Source organism: Podospora anserina, chromosome 1 (genome assembly GCF_000226545.1).
Source record: "Podospora anserina S mat+ genomic DNA chromosome 1, supercontig 6".
In the NCBI taxonomy this organism is placed as follows: domain Eukaryota; kingdom Fungi; phylum Ascomycota; class Sordariomycetes; order Sordariales; family Podosporaceae; genus Podospora; species Podospora anserina.
Genome location: NW_001914851.1, coordinates 401,280 through 413,469, shown reverse-complemented (window position 1 = coordinate 413,469; position 12,190 = coordinate 401,280). Strand labels below are relative to the sequence as shown.

Here is a 12,190-nt window from a genome sequence, read left to right as displayed (position 1 = left end):
TTAAGCACAAGTTATGTGAAGCTGGGAAATGTGGGACGTTTCGGGGTGGCAGCTTTCTCTTGTTATTTGTGGCAAATTGTCGGTCTACTGTGGTGTGTATGTGTAATAGCAACATGGCATTTGGTTGAACGCATGATCGCAGTCATGAAGTGTGTGGTAGTGTATCGTCAAGCAAAGCGTATCAACATCAATCTTGAGGGGCAGAAGTTGCCAAGATTCTGCTCCCCGCACCTCCCTTATGTGGCCCCAATCAGGAAACAGTGACGTCGAAGGAGCGGCCCCCGTTTGGGTTTCACACCCAACGTCTTGTCTCACTTCACGATACTTTCAACAACAGTCCTCATTTTTCCCAAAACCTGCATTTCTCGGCATATACATATATATACGGTCCAAAGATCCACGATGCCCCGCCTCACCACAGAAGGAACGTACACCGATTCCCCCCCGCCAGGCCGCAGCGCCTCGTACGACGGAGACGAGGACGATGACCTCTTGGATCGTGGGCGGGCCAAAGCCCATCGCTTCCTGCACGGCTTCATCGACTTTGCCTTCCAGGGAAACGTGCTCGAGATCGCGTTCGGTCTGATCATCGCGTCCATGTTCACCGCCCTTGTGACCTCGCTCGTGACGGATATTTTGCTGCCGCCAATTTCGGTGTTGTTGCCGCTGAACAAGAACCTGGAGGAGAAATTTGCCGTGTTGAAAGGGGGGTCGAATTATAAGGGGGAGGGGGGGTATAATACTTTGAAGCAGGCGCAGGCGGACGGGGCGGTGGTGATGGCTTATGGCTTTTTCTTGAACAGGTTGATTAATTTTATTGGTGTGGGGATGAGCTTGTATGGGATGGCGGCGACATATCAGTTTTTTTCGAAGGATCCGATCATCAAACGTACTGTTAAGTGCAGGTATTGTCGGAAGAATATTAATGAGAAGGTGAGTCTACTCTTGAGCTCTTTTTTTTTTTTTTTTTTTTTTTTTTTTTTTTTGGGGGGGGGGGGGGAGGTTGTTAGGTTGTTGGCTAACGGGGGTTCACAAAACAGGCTGCAAGGTGTATCAACTGTACTAGTTGGCAGGACGGGAGGGAGGACCGGTTGTTTTAGAGAGGCTGAGGTCGTCGTTTGCCGTTAAAGGGGTCTACCATGGAATGTCCTATCAGATTGGACAGTAGGTGGTGCTGAGCATAGGGGGTTGTTCTCATCCTTGAGCATGTGCGGTTGGTTTCGTCCTTGAGCATAGCATAGCAGGCCGGGGTGGCCATTCTAATTATTGACGGTCATGTTTACATGCATCCTCGTTCTTACACAACCAGAGACATCGCAAACGTCTCAGCGAACAGATCTGTGTTTCCATGGCAAGTCCCCTAGAGAAGCATCGCGCCGGCACCGACAAGAGCAGCACCCATCATGATGGCATTCTGGGTAATCTGGGGGACACCAGCTGTGCTGCTGCTCGTAGAGCCGGCAGCGTCCTCTGTCTGGGTTGTGGTCTGTGTGCCTGTCTCAACAGCGCCAGTGCCGGAGGCACTGGTAGTGGCAGCCTCAACATCCAACTTCTCCAAGCCGGCCGTGATTGTTACGGCTTGGATTTCCTTCTGGTAGTCACCTGCAACGTGCTGGAACAGAGCAGTCCCGCCAGGGCTGATGATGGAGCCAGAGCACTTGGCTTCTTTGCCCACGAGATTGCAACCGTATTGTTGTGTGCTAGTCGATGTAAGCAAAGGTTCGGTATAGGGGGTGAAGGGTCATAACAGAACTTACACAGACTCTCCGCGCATGTCAATAGAGAAGGTGCTTTCCCCCTGGACAATAGTCAAGCCTGTGCCAAGGCCACAGTCGTTGGAATCGGCATCGGGAGGGCATGCGAGTGAGTAGGTTGCCGCCGCGGGCTGGGCAGTGATGACAGAAGCCCAGATGGTCTGCGTGTCGAAGCCGGGAAGGAAGAGAGAGGTGACTGAGGTGGTAGCCGCTCCGACATCCTGAGCCGAGGCCATGGTGCTGAGACCGGCGGAGGCCAGCAAGGCAGTAGTAACGCGAACCATGGTGACGACTTCAATTCAGTAGATGCAGGCGAAACAAAGCAAGAAGACGCGTAAAAACCAAAGATGGAAGAAGGACTATAGAAATACGATACTAAGACCGTATATCCACATCTTTTAGACAGCTTGCTCCGTATTCGGTATCATTCCTGCCAAACGCGTCCCTCCCTGAAGCTGAAATTACTTGTACTAAATCGTTCGGATTTCGGGCAAACCGCTCAATGGGAAAGCCATCAGTCAGCAACACATGATCCCTGTATGACTTCATGCCTACCCTCAAACATGGCTGGTGACGACGAGCCACAAATCTGGTCTACAGAAATTGCGGTTGGGAGTCCCAGAAGAGAAGGAGGTAGCAAAGCAAAAAGCAAGCGATCCCGCCTCTGGATGTGGTACGGGAACTGATTGACAGCGCATCCCGTGTTTTAAACAGCAGCAAAGTTGCTTTGGCGGTGATGATCGACGGCAAGAAAATCAACCCTTGTTTACAGCTTTGCCCTGAGGTATATCAGATCGACAAGTGCCAGAACCAAAAGGTACATGGGAAAAATGATCGGGTGATCGTTTGATGTTGTTAGGATTCAGATCGGTGTCGGAGCTACCGTAGCCTGAAGCCGACTGTTGTCGTAACCCCTGCCAAACGCCCATTGGAACCCACCTGTTCGCGCACTTACAGCAAGCCATGGATTTTGCAGAACCCTGTGGTGTTCACGACAGATACACGACTTCAATGCAGATGCGCTCGTCTTAAACAGAAGCAAGTCACCGCCCGAAGAGCAGCATCGTGATGTGCGGCTTGGCGACTATATCTGGACGACACGAAAAACTCAGAGGCATGTCTTGGCGAAGCCCCCCCTCGCCAAGAGCGCCGCCAACGCCAAGAACGCAATTCCCATCGTCCGGACAAAACAGCGCAGGTCTGGGCATGACTGTCCTGCCGTTCTAGATCGAGTTGTGACAATCCCATCTCTTCTCTTCCTTCCAAAAAATCCATTTCTCTCTGTGAATATCCCTGTTGCTGCGATGGCTGCCAAATCGAAAGCGTAACCGCTCTGCCACACCTCCAAAACATCATGAGATTTCGGCGAGAGGAACGGCGCCGGGGAGGACGAGTCTCTTGCTGGATCTGCACCACGGTTGTGATAGCGCGAGCAATCACTGGTGCACACGGCCAATCCACCGTATCGGTTTACATACCCGGCTACGGGGAGGCTCACTGGGCTGCTCTTCGCGGCAGCATCATTGGCAGTGTACGTATTTTGATTGAGAAATCCAGGTTGAGATGGAGCATTTTGATTAATCGACTGTTCAGGACCAATCCGCAACAACCTACACGGTCTTTTGTGCTGAGAAGGCGCCAAGTTGTCAGATTGCTGGCGACCTTCCCTTTGTCTTCACGGAAGGGCCAGGGACTTTGAAATACGGTGGCGTGGCCCCTGGGACACTGTCCGTTTGCGAGCCATGGTTTTCTGAATCCGAAAGATCAAAGTGGCTAACTGAGTGACAGAACGGCCGAACTTGAATGCAACTTGGACGGCACAACGGCCGCAACCTGCACAGGATCGTCATCCTTCGGGGCCAACCATTGGGAGGGCACCATCACGGGGCCGACGCAGACTGTGTGGACGGAGACTTTCACAACGCCCGAGGTAACATGGGGCGCGTTGACTTTGACAACACCGGGTCCGTTACCCAACACGATTGACATTGACGGGACACCAGCAGCATCGTTGACGAACTCGCCTGTCAAGGGCGCCGGTTTTAGCCTGGACCCGGTGAGAGCTAGCTGGTTGTCGGGCGTCTCATCTGGGGCTGTTATTTTGTTTGTTCTGACATTCATGTAAAGGGGCGCGGAAACGGCGTTTGATGGTTTTATGTGCTCCGGTTATGGATCGGGGCCGGTGGAGATACACGGCACGGTGTTTTTGTTTCCCGATTTCACTTTTGGTTCAAAGAAGTACGGATACCCCTTTTTTCGAGTCGCATGTAGTTCCGAGGTTGTACAGAAACATATAGGGACGGGAAATATTCCGGGTTTTTATGCGCCTACTTCGATACAGAGCTGTCTTTCTATTTACCCTGAGCCATCTCAACAACCTCTCTTCAGCTGGAGATGCAAGGCGAGAATGACCCACTTGGCAGCACCTGTCAGCTTCAGAGAGGACTCGCCCAGTCGCGCGGCACGTCGTGGACAGGGTGGTTGGAACTGCAAGTTGGTTGCACGTGTAATATACTATCAACACTGATAGCTTTTAACTTTCGAGGTATGGTTCAGGACTTTTGGAGTGTCAGTTATTTTGTCCACAGCGTGCGCCGCTGATCTGTTGGCCAGCCGTTCGGATTTCACTGGAGGTGGTGTTTCAGAATTTGGAGAAACGCCAGCCTAAGAAACGTGGCGTTAGCTGGCAGCCAATCAACGGCCTGTCCAACTGAAAGCCCCTGATCACCCGCTGCCCCGCAGGAGCATCGTAAGCTTGGCATCAAAATGCTCCGACTTCAGGTTCAACATCTTCAACACCACCATGGCAGACAATTCACCTGTGTTTCCCGACCATCAGCTACTTTCCTGACAATGAGAGGGTGAAAGGGGACGCCCGTAACACTGGTACACCTTTAGGTGATAGTGCCAAACTTTCACTTGCCACATAATTGTTAATGGAACACACAAACACAGCTGAGGTGCCCTGGGCATCAAGGTTCTCGAAGGCAGCATTTTCTGCTGTGCCCTTTGCATAACTTACCCACAGGCAAACCCCTCTCGTAAACTGATATTTGAAATCACCTAGACAAGCCTTCTCTGTGCCTGGGTCTTGCCGCCCTCTCGCCTAGCAAGCGCACAAACGCGCGCGCTTCTGAAAGACATACTGGACCCTTCAAAACCTCGGCACCTGGTCAAGCTTCCATGTGCACAGTCTTGGAATCACCAGTCGGTGCACGAAGCAAACGAAACATGCTAAAATAATTCTAGGGGGTGCAAGGCTTACCCGCAGTGGGGGTTGCCATTGACAGGGAGACAGGGTTCAAGATGCCCTATTGGCTCGCAGGAGACGACAACACCTCCCCCAAAGCCGTGCTCGGCGCCGCAAGAAGGAGATCGGCCGTGGTGATGGGTCACTCCTTCTTCTTGCAGCAGGGATGCAACCTTGAACGGTGAGATGGTTTGTTGCATCCGATCTTCTTTTTAAAAGTTGACAGGTCCCGGCCGTTTGGACCTTTTCACCTGTTCTCCAAGCCCAAGCTTGTCCTTTCATATTGTCTACAGCTTGCTGACGACCGAGTGTGTGTGGGTGTTGATCACCAACCTTCGTTTGGTATTGTTCTTTTCACTTCAATTGCCCGCAACGCGAGGCTATTGCTCCATTCATTTTCTGTTCACTTTCTATTGTACCACTTTCGTACAATAGTCCACGAATTTCGGTCATCCGGGGAAACACACAGAATCGTTCGAGAGTACTTTGCTGTTGCCGCTGTCACGGTGCTTTGCTGAATCGTCAACCGCGCCACTCTCAACACAGACGATAGCAACAAGACGTTACCTTTTCGCCGAGTTTGCTCGCCTTCGGTTTTTGCTTTTATCTGCTGTGCGGCCACTTTCCTTTCGATATCATCCGCTGGTCCTCGGACAGACGCAACTACTCAAAGAACACCACAAGGCTCCAGCAACAAACTCACCATGAGGTTTGTCAAGTATGTGAGACCCGTAGCGGTCCCGGCAGTGATCATATCTGCCGTTGCGCCGAAAGAGCTCAACATCTCTGATTCACGTACGTATTGCATGATCGTTGCCCTGACGGGAGTGCTAACTTCTCGAAAGTCTCCATCAAGGGCGTTGCCAAAACCGTCGCCGCCAACGCCATGTCTTACTACTCGGGCACCCCTGAGAAATTTGTTGACCTTCCTCAGCCTTACTACTGGTGGCAAGCCGGTGCCCTGATGGGCAGCATGCTCGACTACTCTCACTATACGGGCGACCACAGTTACGACAAGCTGATCGCAAGGGGACTCTTGGATCAGGTTGGCCCCGACTTTGACTACATGCTCCCCACTCACTTCGGCCAAGAAGGTAATGACGATCAAGCATTCTGGGGAATGTCTGTCATGGCCGCCGCGGAGAGGAACTTTCCCCAGCCAGACCCGAATGTTCCCGGGTGGTTGGATATGGGTGCCAACATTTTCGACTCGCTGGCTGGCAGGTGGAATACCACTGCTTGCCAGGGTGGGCTTTTGTGGCAGATCTTTGCCTCAAACCCGAACGGACTCGACTACAAAAACACCGTCAGCAACGGCGGCTTCTTCCAGATTGCGGCCAGACTGGCCCGCGCCACCGGGAACAAGACGTACAGTGACTGGGCGGAAAAGGTTTGGGACTGGACGGAAGCCATCGGCATGATTGACAAGTTTGGAAACGTCTACGACGGCGCCCATGCGAGCAAGGACTGCAAGGACACCAACCCGGTCACGTTCTCTTACTCTGCCAGCATCTACATTTACGGAGCTGCCGTCATGGCCGACGTCACCCAGGACAAGAAGTGGACCGAGAGGACGGAGAGGATGGTGGAGGCGAGCAGGAGCTTTTTCAGCCCGTTTGAGAACGCCACCAACATCATGTACGAGCACGCGTGCGAGCAGGTGGACAAGTGCAACCAGGACATGAGGAGCTTCAAGGCGTACTTTTCGAGATTTGTCTATGCGGCCGCGAGGTATGTTCCGAGTATCAAGCCGGCGATCGAAGAGTTGTGGCATACTTCGGTCGAGGCGGCTGCGAAGACTTGCACAGGCGGTGCGAGCGGGACCCAGTGCAGCCACAAGTGGTATACCGGTGCCTTTGATGGAAACCCGGGCTTGGGCCAGGAGATGTCCGCGCTGGAGACGATTCAGGGCTTGTTGGCTTTGGACGCGGAAGCACCGTTGAAGGGGGGCGAAATCAAGACTGTGAGGGCGTTTGCTGATCAGAATGCCGTAAAGGGTGACTCTGAGACGGCTTCAGGTCCAGCACCAACACCGACATCTGAATCGGACTCAGCGGCGGGCTCCCAGACCAAGGCCGGGACGCAAACCTCGGGTGCGTTGAGAAGGAGGACTGTTCCCGTGAAGGGGTGGTGGTAGACTTTTGGGGTGGTTGGGTGATGGCGTGTCTTACTTTCTTGGTTGTATTTACATTTCACCTTTTGAGCATTGCAGGCCACATTAAACATGTGGCCTGGAGGAAATCTTGGAATCTGTTGCATTAGGCAGGGGAAAAGCATACAGACATGCAGATACATAAAACTAGATGGTCTCTGGTGATTCATTTTGTGTGTTTTTTTCCAGTGACGTTCAATCCGAGTTTGGAACATTCAAGTAGTCCAACCCTACGCGACAACGGCACTGGCAGCCTTCTCCTTCTCCTCTTCATCGCTTCGCGCATCCACCCCCCGGACCTGCTCAAGCTGCTTCTTGATGGCTTCCAAGAACCTCGTCACCTCGTCCTCGGTGCCAACCGTGATCCTCAGGCAGCCCAAGCACCCGTGCTCCTTGCCCCTGAATCTGACAACCACGCCCTTGGTCTCCGCCAGACCCTCGTACACAGCCAGCGCAACAGCATTGTCCGGCTGCCCGTCCTTGTTGAGCATCTCGTACAGCAAAAAGTTGCTCTTGGTCCCGCCCATGAGCTTGCCCACCCCGGGGATCGTGGGCATCTCCCTCAGCAACCTGTCCCTCTGCTCCAGCAGAGCAGCCTTGTTCGCCCTCATGACCTCCAGGCCGGCGGGGGAGAGGGCGTACTCTGCGATCGCGGAGGTGATGTTGTTGACGTTGTAGGGAGCCTTGAGCGCGTTGAGAAGCCTGGCAATTTCAGGGGAGGTGAAGGCAGCACCGAGACGGATACCCGCCAGCCCGAACGCCTTGGAGAGGGTCTGCATCACGACGAGGTTGGGGAACTCGACGACCCATTCGGCGAGGGAGGCCGAGTCGGGCGCGAAGTCGATGTAGGCCTCGTCGACGACCACGACGCCGTTCCAGGTTGGGTGGGCGAGGATCGACCCGATGGAGGATTTGGAGAGGAGGGAGCCGGTTGGGTTACCCGGGGAGCAGAAGTAGGCTAGCTTGATGGTGCTTGCATCGGGGGAGGAGAGGGCGGAGAGGATGGAGGGGACGTCGAGTTGGAAGTCGGGACCCGGGAGGAGGGGGATTTTGACGAGGGAGACGTCGTTTACTTGGGCCGAGACGGAGTACATCCCGTAGGTTGGCGGGCAGACAAGAATCTTGTCCTGACCTGGGCGGCAGAAGGCGCGGATGAGGGCGTCGATGGCTTCATCAGAGCCGACGCCGACGAAGAGGTTGGCTGGCGAGAGCTTCTTTTGGGTGTGGACGTGGGTTTGGCGGAGGTTGCAGAGGAGCTGCTTGAGGGGGACTTGGTGAGGGTCTGGGTAGCGGTTGAGGCCGGGGAGGTCGATTACAGGACCGAGGCCGGATTGGGGCTGAATAAGGCCTGTGATGGACGGAGGGAGAGGGGGGCCATAGGCGTTCTCGTTGGCATCGAGAAGGACGTTGGTGCCGTCATCTTTGTAGTCGCTGTTGTTTTGGGTGTCAGTGATAGTGCGCTCATGAGTCCAAGGGGTGAATCTCACTCTCGTGCGCAGCGATAAGGTTCGAGGGCCAAAATGTTTGGTCTAGCGCAAGTTTCCAAGTTGAAGGGCGACATTTTGAGTGTTGATCACCAAATATGATGAGGTAAATACAGTTTTGATCTTCAAATGTCCTTATATAGTGCGTTCCGAGTGAGTTGCGCTCAAGTGAGGTTGAGGAGTCATTAACGGCAAGGAGTCAGGGCGAAATATCTTGCAGCCCCGGTTCCGGAAGGCGGGCCCTCCAAACAAACCATCCCAACAGAGGTGATTTTTGAAGCTGACGACGACGCAACTGTTTTGGAACAGAAATAGGAGCCAGAGTGAAATAAATCGATCTCCTGATCATCATTGATTTCGTCACATTTCCAACAACAATTTGATGATCGCTTCACCAGCCTTGATTCTTCCCACCCTAACTAACCCTAGCCCCAACCCTCACACAATTATGAGTCTCGCTCACATCCAAATACCAGAAAGCGAGAACAAGTGAATTACTGCAATCAAACATTATTAAATGGATTACAACTCTTGCAAGTCTGCCGATCCAGTTGTCAGATTTTCCTCTCCATAACAGTGCCAGACGACACATGAATATTTGATCAGGTCTTCGGTTGTTAGCATTCAGCCGGTGCAATCCTTGACAATGATTGGCCAATTCATGATGAGCAGCAGTCGGGGATCTTGTCCCCCGCCCAGAGCCTTCCCATCAGCATACCCATTCTCTACGCATCACCCCAGCCTTCTATGCTTTGTTAGAACTGCTTCAGATGCTAGCGCCAACAAAAATTCACTTCACATTTTTCGCCCTCCTGCTGTGCGCCCACCTCAGTTCAATCGAGTCCCAAGACTGAGCTCACCCGTCACAACTTGCAAGTTGTGTCATGTTACCAGGCCAACACCGTGCCGACTCAGCATTCCCATAGGCTAGCTGACAAATTCTCGGGTCTTGTCGCTTTGAACTTCTGAGAAATGGTGTTGAATCCTCGTTTCCCTTGCTCATCACGATGCGGGTGGTCCGGACTAGTCGCCCGGCCGCCATTCCCGGACCTCCCATCCCGAGCCGATGTCACCCCCGTCTCCTCGCGTAGGTGGGACAGCAATATAGCCTGCAGCGGAATAGTATTCCCTGTACCGGGTGAATGGGACGATAGATTGCCCAGCGAAGGGTTGCTGGGCACATAAAATGCTTGTCATGGCCCCGTTGTCGATGTTTCTATTGGCGTTACTGTTTTGTCTTCTCGCGCACACGTCATCCCACGGCTAGCCATGCGGTTTTCTATCATTCTCGCCGGCGCCTCTGTCTCTATTGCGGCCGCCAGCCGTGGCCGCAAGTCCTTCGATAATCTGGTCGCCTTTGGCGACAGTTATACCGACAACGGCCGTCTAGGCTACTACATCAACAATGGCGGGCAAGCACCTCCCCCGGGCCAGTATCACTCGGTGTCAAACACGACGGCTAGCGGTGGTCTCACATGGGCTCAGTTTGCGGCCCAGGATGCTGGTGCCAGGCTCATCGACTATGCTGTCAGCGGCGCGACATGTTCCAACAAGATCGTCGAGCGTGATTTTGCTTTCATCGGCCGGTCATTCCCTTCAGTGCTAGAAGATGAGATCCCATCTTTCACAGCAGATGTCAAGTTCAAGTCCATCTTCCCTAACCGGACACCCGAGAATACGGTGTATGCCCTGTGGATCGGAACCAACGACCTCGGTTTCGATGCCTTCCTTTCTGACTCCCAAGCTCCCGGGACCACGATTTCCGACTTCGTGGACTGCATCTGGTCCGTCTTTGATACCATCTACAAGACGGGAGGCCGACGGTTCGTTCTGCTGAATGAAGCCCCTCTTGAGCTCTCGCCGCTGTACGCACACCCGGACAATGGTGGGACTGGAGACAGCCAGTTCTGGAACACCAAGACGAACTACAACGTCACACAGTACGGCCAAAAGATCAAGCAATACACTACAAACGTCAACACTATCTTTGACTACGGCGTCCCATTTCAAGTGGCCATCAAGTCGCGTTGGCCAAAGGCAACTTTTGACCTCTTCGATGTTCACAGCTTGTTGGTCGACATTTACAACCAACCACAGAGCTTCTTGGACGCTCCCTACAACGTAACGGGCTATTACCGCCATTGCTCGTCGACTGGGGGTGACTGTGTCGACCAGACAGCTCTCGGTGGCCTGTCTGGTTTCTTGTGGTACGATGAATTGCATCCTTCGACCAAGACAGGTGAGCTGAGCCCCTACCATTTGAGGGTCATACATGTGCTAATTCTGTTGTATAGATGAAATCATTGCGGATCACTTCCTTGATGTTGTTTCAGGAAAGTCCAAGTACGGGACCCGGTATGGAAGGAAATAAAGGACGAAAGGACAAAACGCAGAGGAGCACCAAATGCATACTTGTATATCCAATGATCCTCATCAGGAGAGAATGGTTCATCAAACATGACAATTGTAAACGATCAATTCAATGAGGAGAGAGGTGTGAGAGGGCACTATATACCCACCAAGACCGATGAACAGCAGGCTACAGGGTACCAGCACCCTCAGGCACGATGCCTACCTCGCTGGCTTGTAATGCAACTTGAACGTTTAAAATGAAGCCAAAATCAACTACCTAACTCTTGTTTGGTCAGCATTCACCTGCTTACGAAGACAAGACTCGAGAGGCGATTAGGGTCGTCCAGATGATCCATATATGTTATTCTCAAGCATAAGATAGTAGTACTCTTAGCATCCAGATCTGCGGCCTTTCGAGCTCAGATCACACAACCTCGACCTTCAAGTCCAAGTTATGTACATCCGTCCTGGTGGAGTGTGGGGCCATTCTCGGTGATGACTGTCTTGGTGGATGCAGAAAGTGTCCACATTTAGGGTCGCACAAGAGACGAATCTGGATTAGCGTGGCTGTCGTCTGAAGGCTGGACCCACACTTTTGGGGCCCTTGCCGTGTGCGGTTCGGGTCCCGTGATTTCGCAACACGCAAAACTTTCAGGTTTCCCCCTCTCCGAACACCCGTCGCCCACAGGACGCCCGCCTGCCACCCAGCGCGACCGATACGCAAAGAACAGCCATTCCTAGCAGCCATTTGCCCTACATAAACTTATTTTTACTTTAACCTTTGTGCTTCGGGCAGCGCCCCCCCTTTTTCTGGCGTCGGCCCTACAGTTGCCCAATCCCCCGGTTTCCCTCGTTACCTATCTCGGGTTGCTTGTCCCCCCCAGTGCCACCTCTCAGGGGTTAAGGAGGGATCTCTCTATCAGTCTCGTCCCAAAAAGGATCGCGACACACAGGTGGGCATAGACCAACCTGGAATCCCATATCGGTCCTGTCCATCGCATCTTTGTCTGGCGGTTCAGACGTTTGATAGCCTGTCTACCCGTAGCAATTCCGCGCCTCCCCACTGGCCAGCTGGTCTTTGCTTGGGTGCTGCCTCTTGGTATTGTTGGGGCACAGCGGCAGACGCGCAGAGAAGCTCTCGGATTGCCCACCCAATCCCCATCCGCTCTCGGTCGCGTTCGTTATTACATACCATCTC

The 12,190-nt window shown here is 53.2% G+C and overlaps 6 protein-coding genes across 6 annotated transcripts; 4 read left to right on the top strand and 2 right to left on the bottom strand.

Annotated features, from left to right (window-relative positions):
* Positions 1–402: 402 nt before the first annotated feature.
* On the top strand, positions 403–1,100 carry PODANS_1_22620 (uncharacterized protein; the record flags this gene model as incomplete). The annotated part of the gene is made up of 2 exons (XM_001906546.1): positions 403–933; positions 1,041–1,100. 2 exons carry the CDS (start codon positions 403–405, stop codon positions 1,098–1,100), a joined length of 591 nt encoding a protein of 196 aa, XP_001906581.1.
* Positions 1,101–1,360: 260 nt separating this feature from the next.
* Positions 1,361–2,038, bottom strand: PODANS_1_22615 (uncharacterized protein; the record flags this gene model as incomplete). The annotated part of the gene is made up of 2 exons (XM_001906545.1): positions 1,361–1,700; positions 1,758–2,038. The coding sequence occupies 2 exons, from the start codon at positions 2,036–2,038 to the stop codon at positions 1,361–1,363; spliced, it is 621 nt and encodes a 206-aa protein (XP_001906580.1).
* Positions 2,039–3,108: 1,070 nt separating this feature from the next.
* PODANS_1_22610 (uncharacterized protein) lies at positions 3,109–3,879 on the top strand (the record flags this gene model as incomplete). The annotated part of the gene is made up of 3 exons (XM_001906544.1): positions 3,109–3,285; positions 3,348–3,481; positions 3,543–3,879. 3 exons carry the CDS (start codon positions 3,109–3,111, stop codon positions 3,877–3,879), a joined length of 648 nt encoding a protein of 215 aa, XP_001906579.1.
* Positions 3,880–5,708: 1,829 nt separating this feature from the next.
* Positions 5,709–7,141, top strand: PODANS_1_22600 (uncharacterized protein; the record flags this gene model as incomplete). Its single annotated transcript, XM_001906543.1, has 2 exons — positions 5,709–5,799; positions 5,850–7,141. The coding sequence occupies 2 exons, from the start codon at positions 5,709–5,711 to the stop codon at positions 7,139–7,141; spliced, it is 1,383 nt and encodes a 460-aa protein (XP_001906578.1).
* Positions 7,142–7,386: 245 nt separating this feature from the next.
* Positions 7,387–8,717, bottom strand: PODANS_1_22590 (uncharacterized protein; the record flags this gene model as incomplete). Its single annotated transcript, XM_001906542.1, has 2 exons — positions 7,387–8,587; positions 8,644–8,717. 2 exons carry the CDS (start codon positions 8,715–8,717, stop codon positions 7,387–7,389), a joined length of 1,275 nt encoding a protein of 424 aa, XP_001906577.1.
* A 1,192-nt stretch (positions 8,718–9,909) lies between these two features.
* On the top strand, positions 9,910–11,011 carry PODANS_1_22580 (uncharacterized protein; the record flags this gene model as incomplete). The annotated part of the gene is made up of 2 exons (XM_001906541.1): positions 9,910–10,879; positions 10,935–11,011. 2 exons carry the CDS (start codon positions 9,910–9,912, stop codon positions 11,009–11,011), a joined length of 1,047 nt encoding a protein of 348 aa, XP_001906576.1.
* Between the last annotated feature and the right edge of the window lie 1,179 nt (positions 11,012–12,190).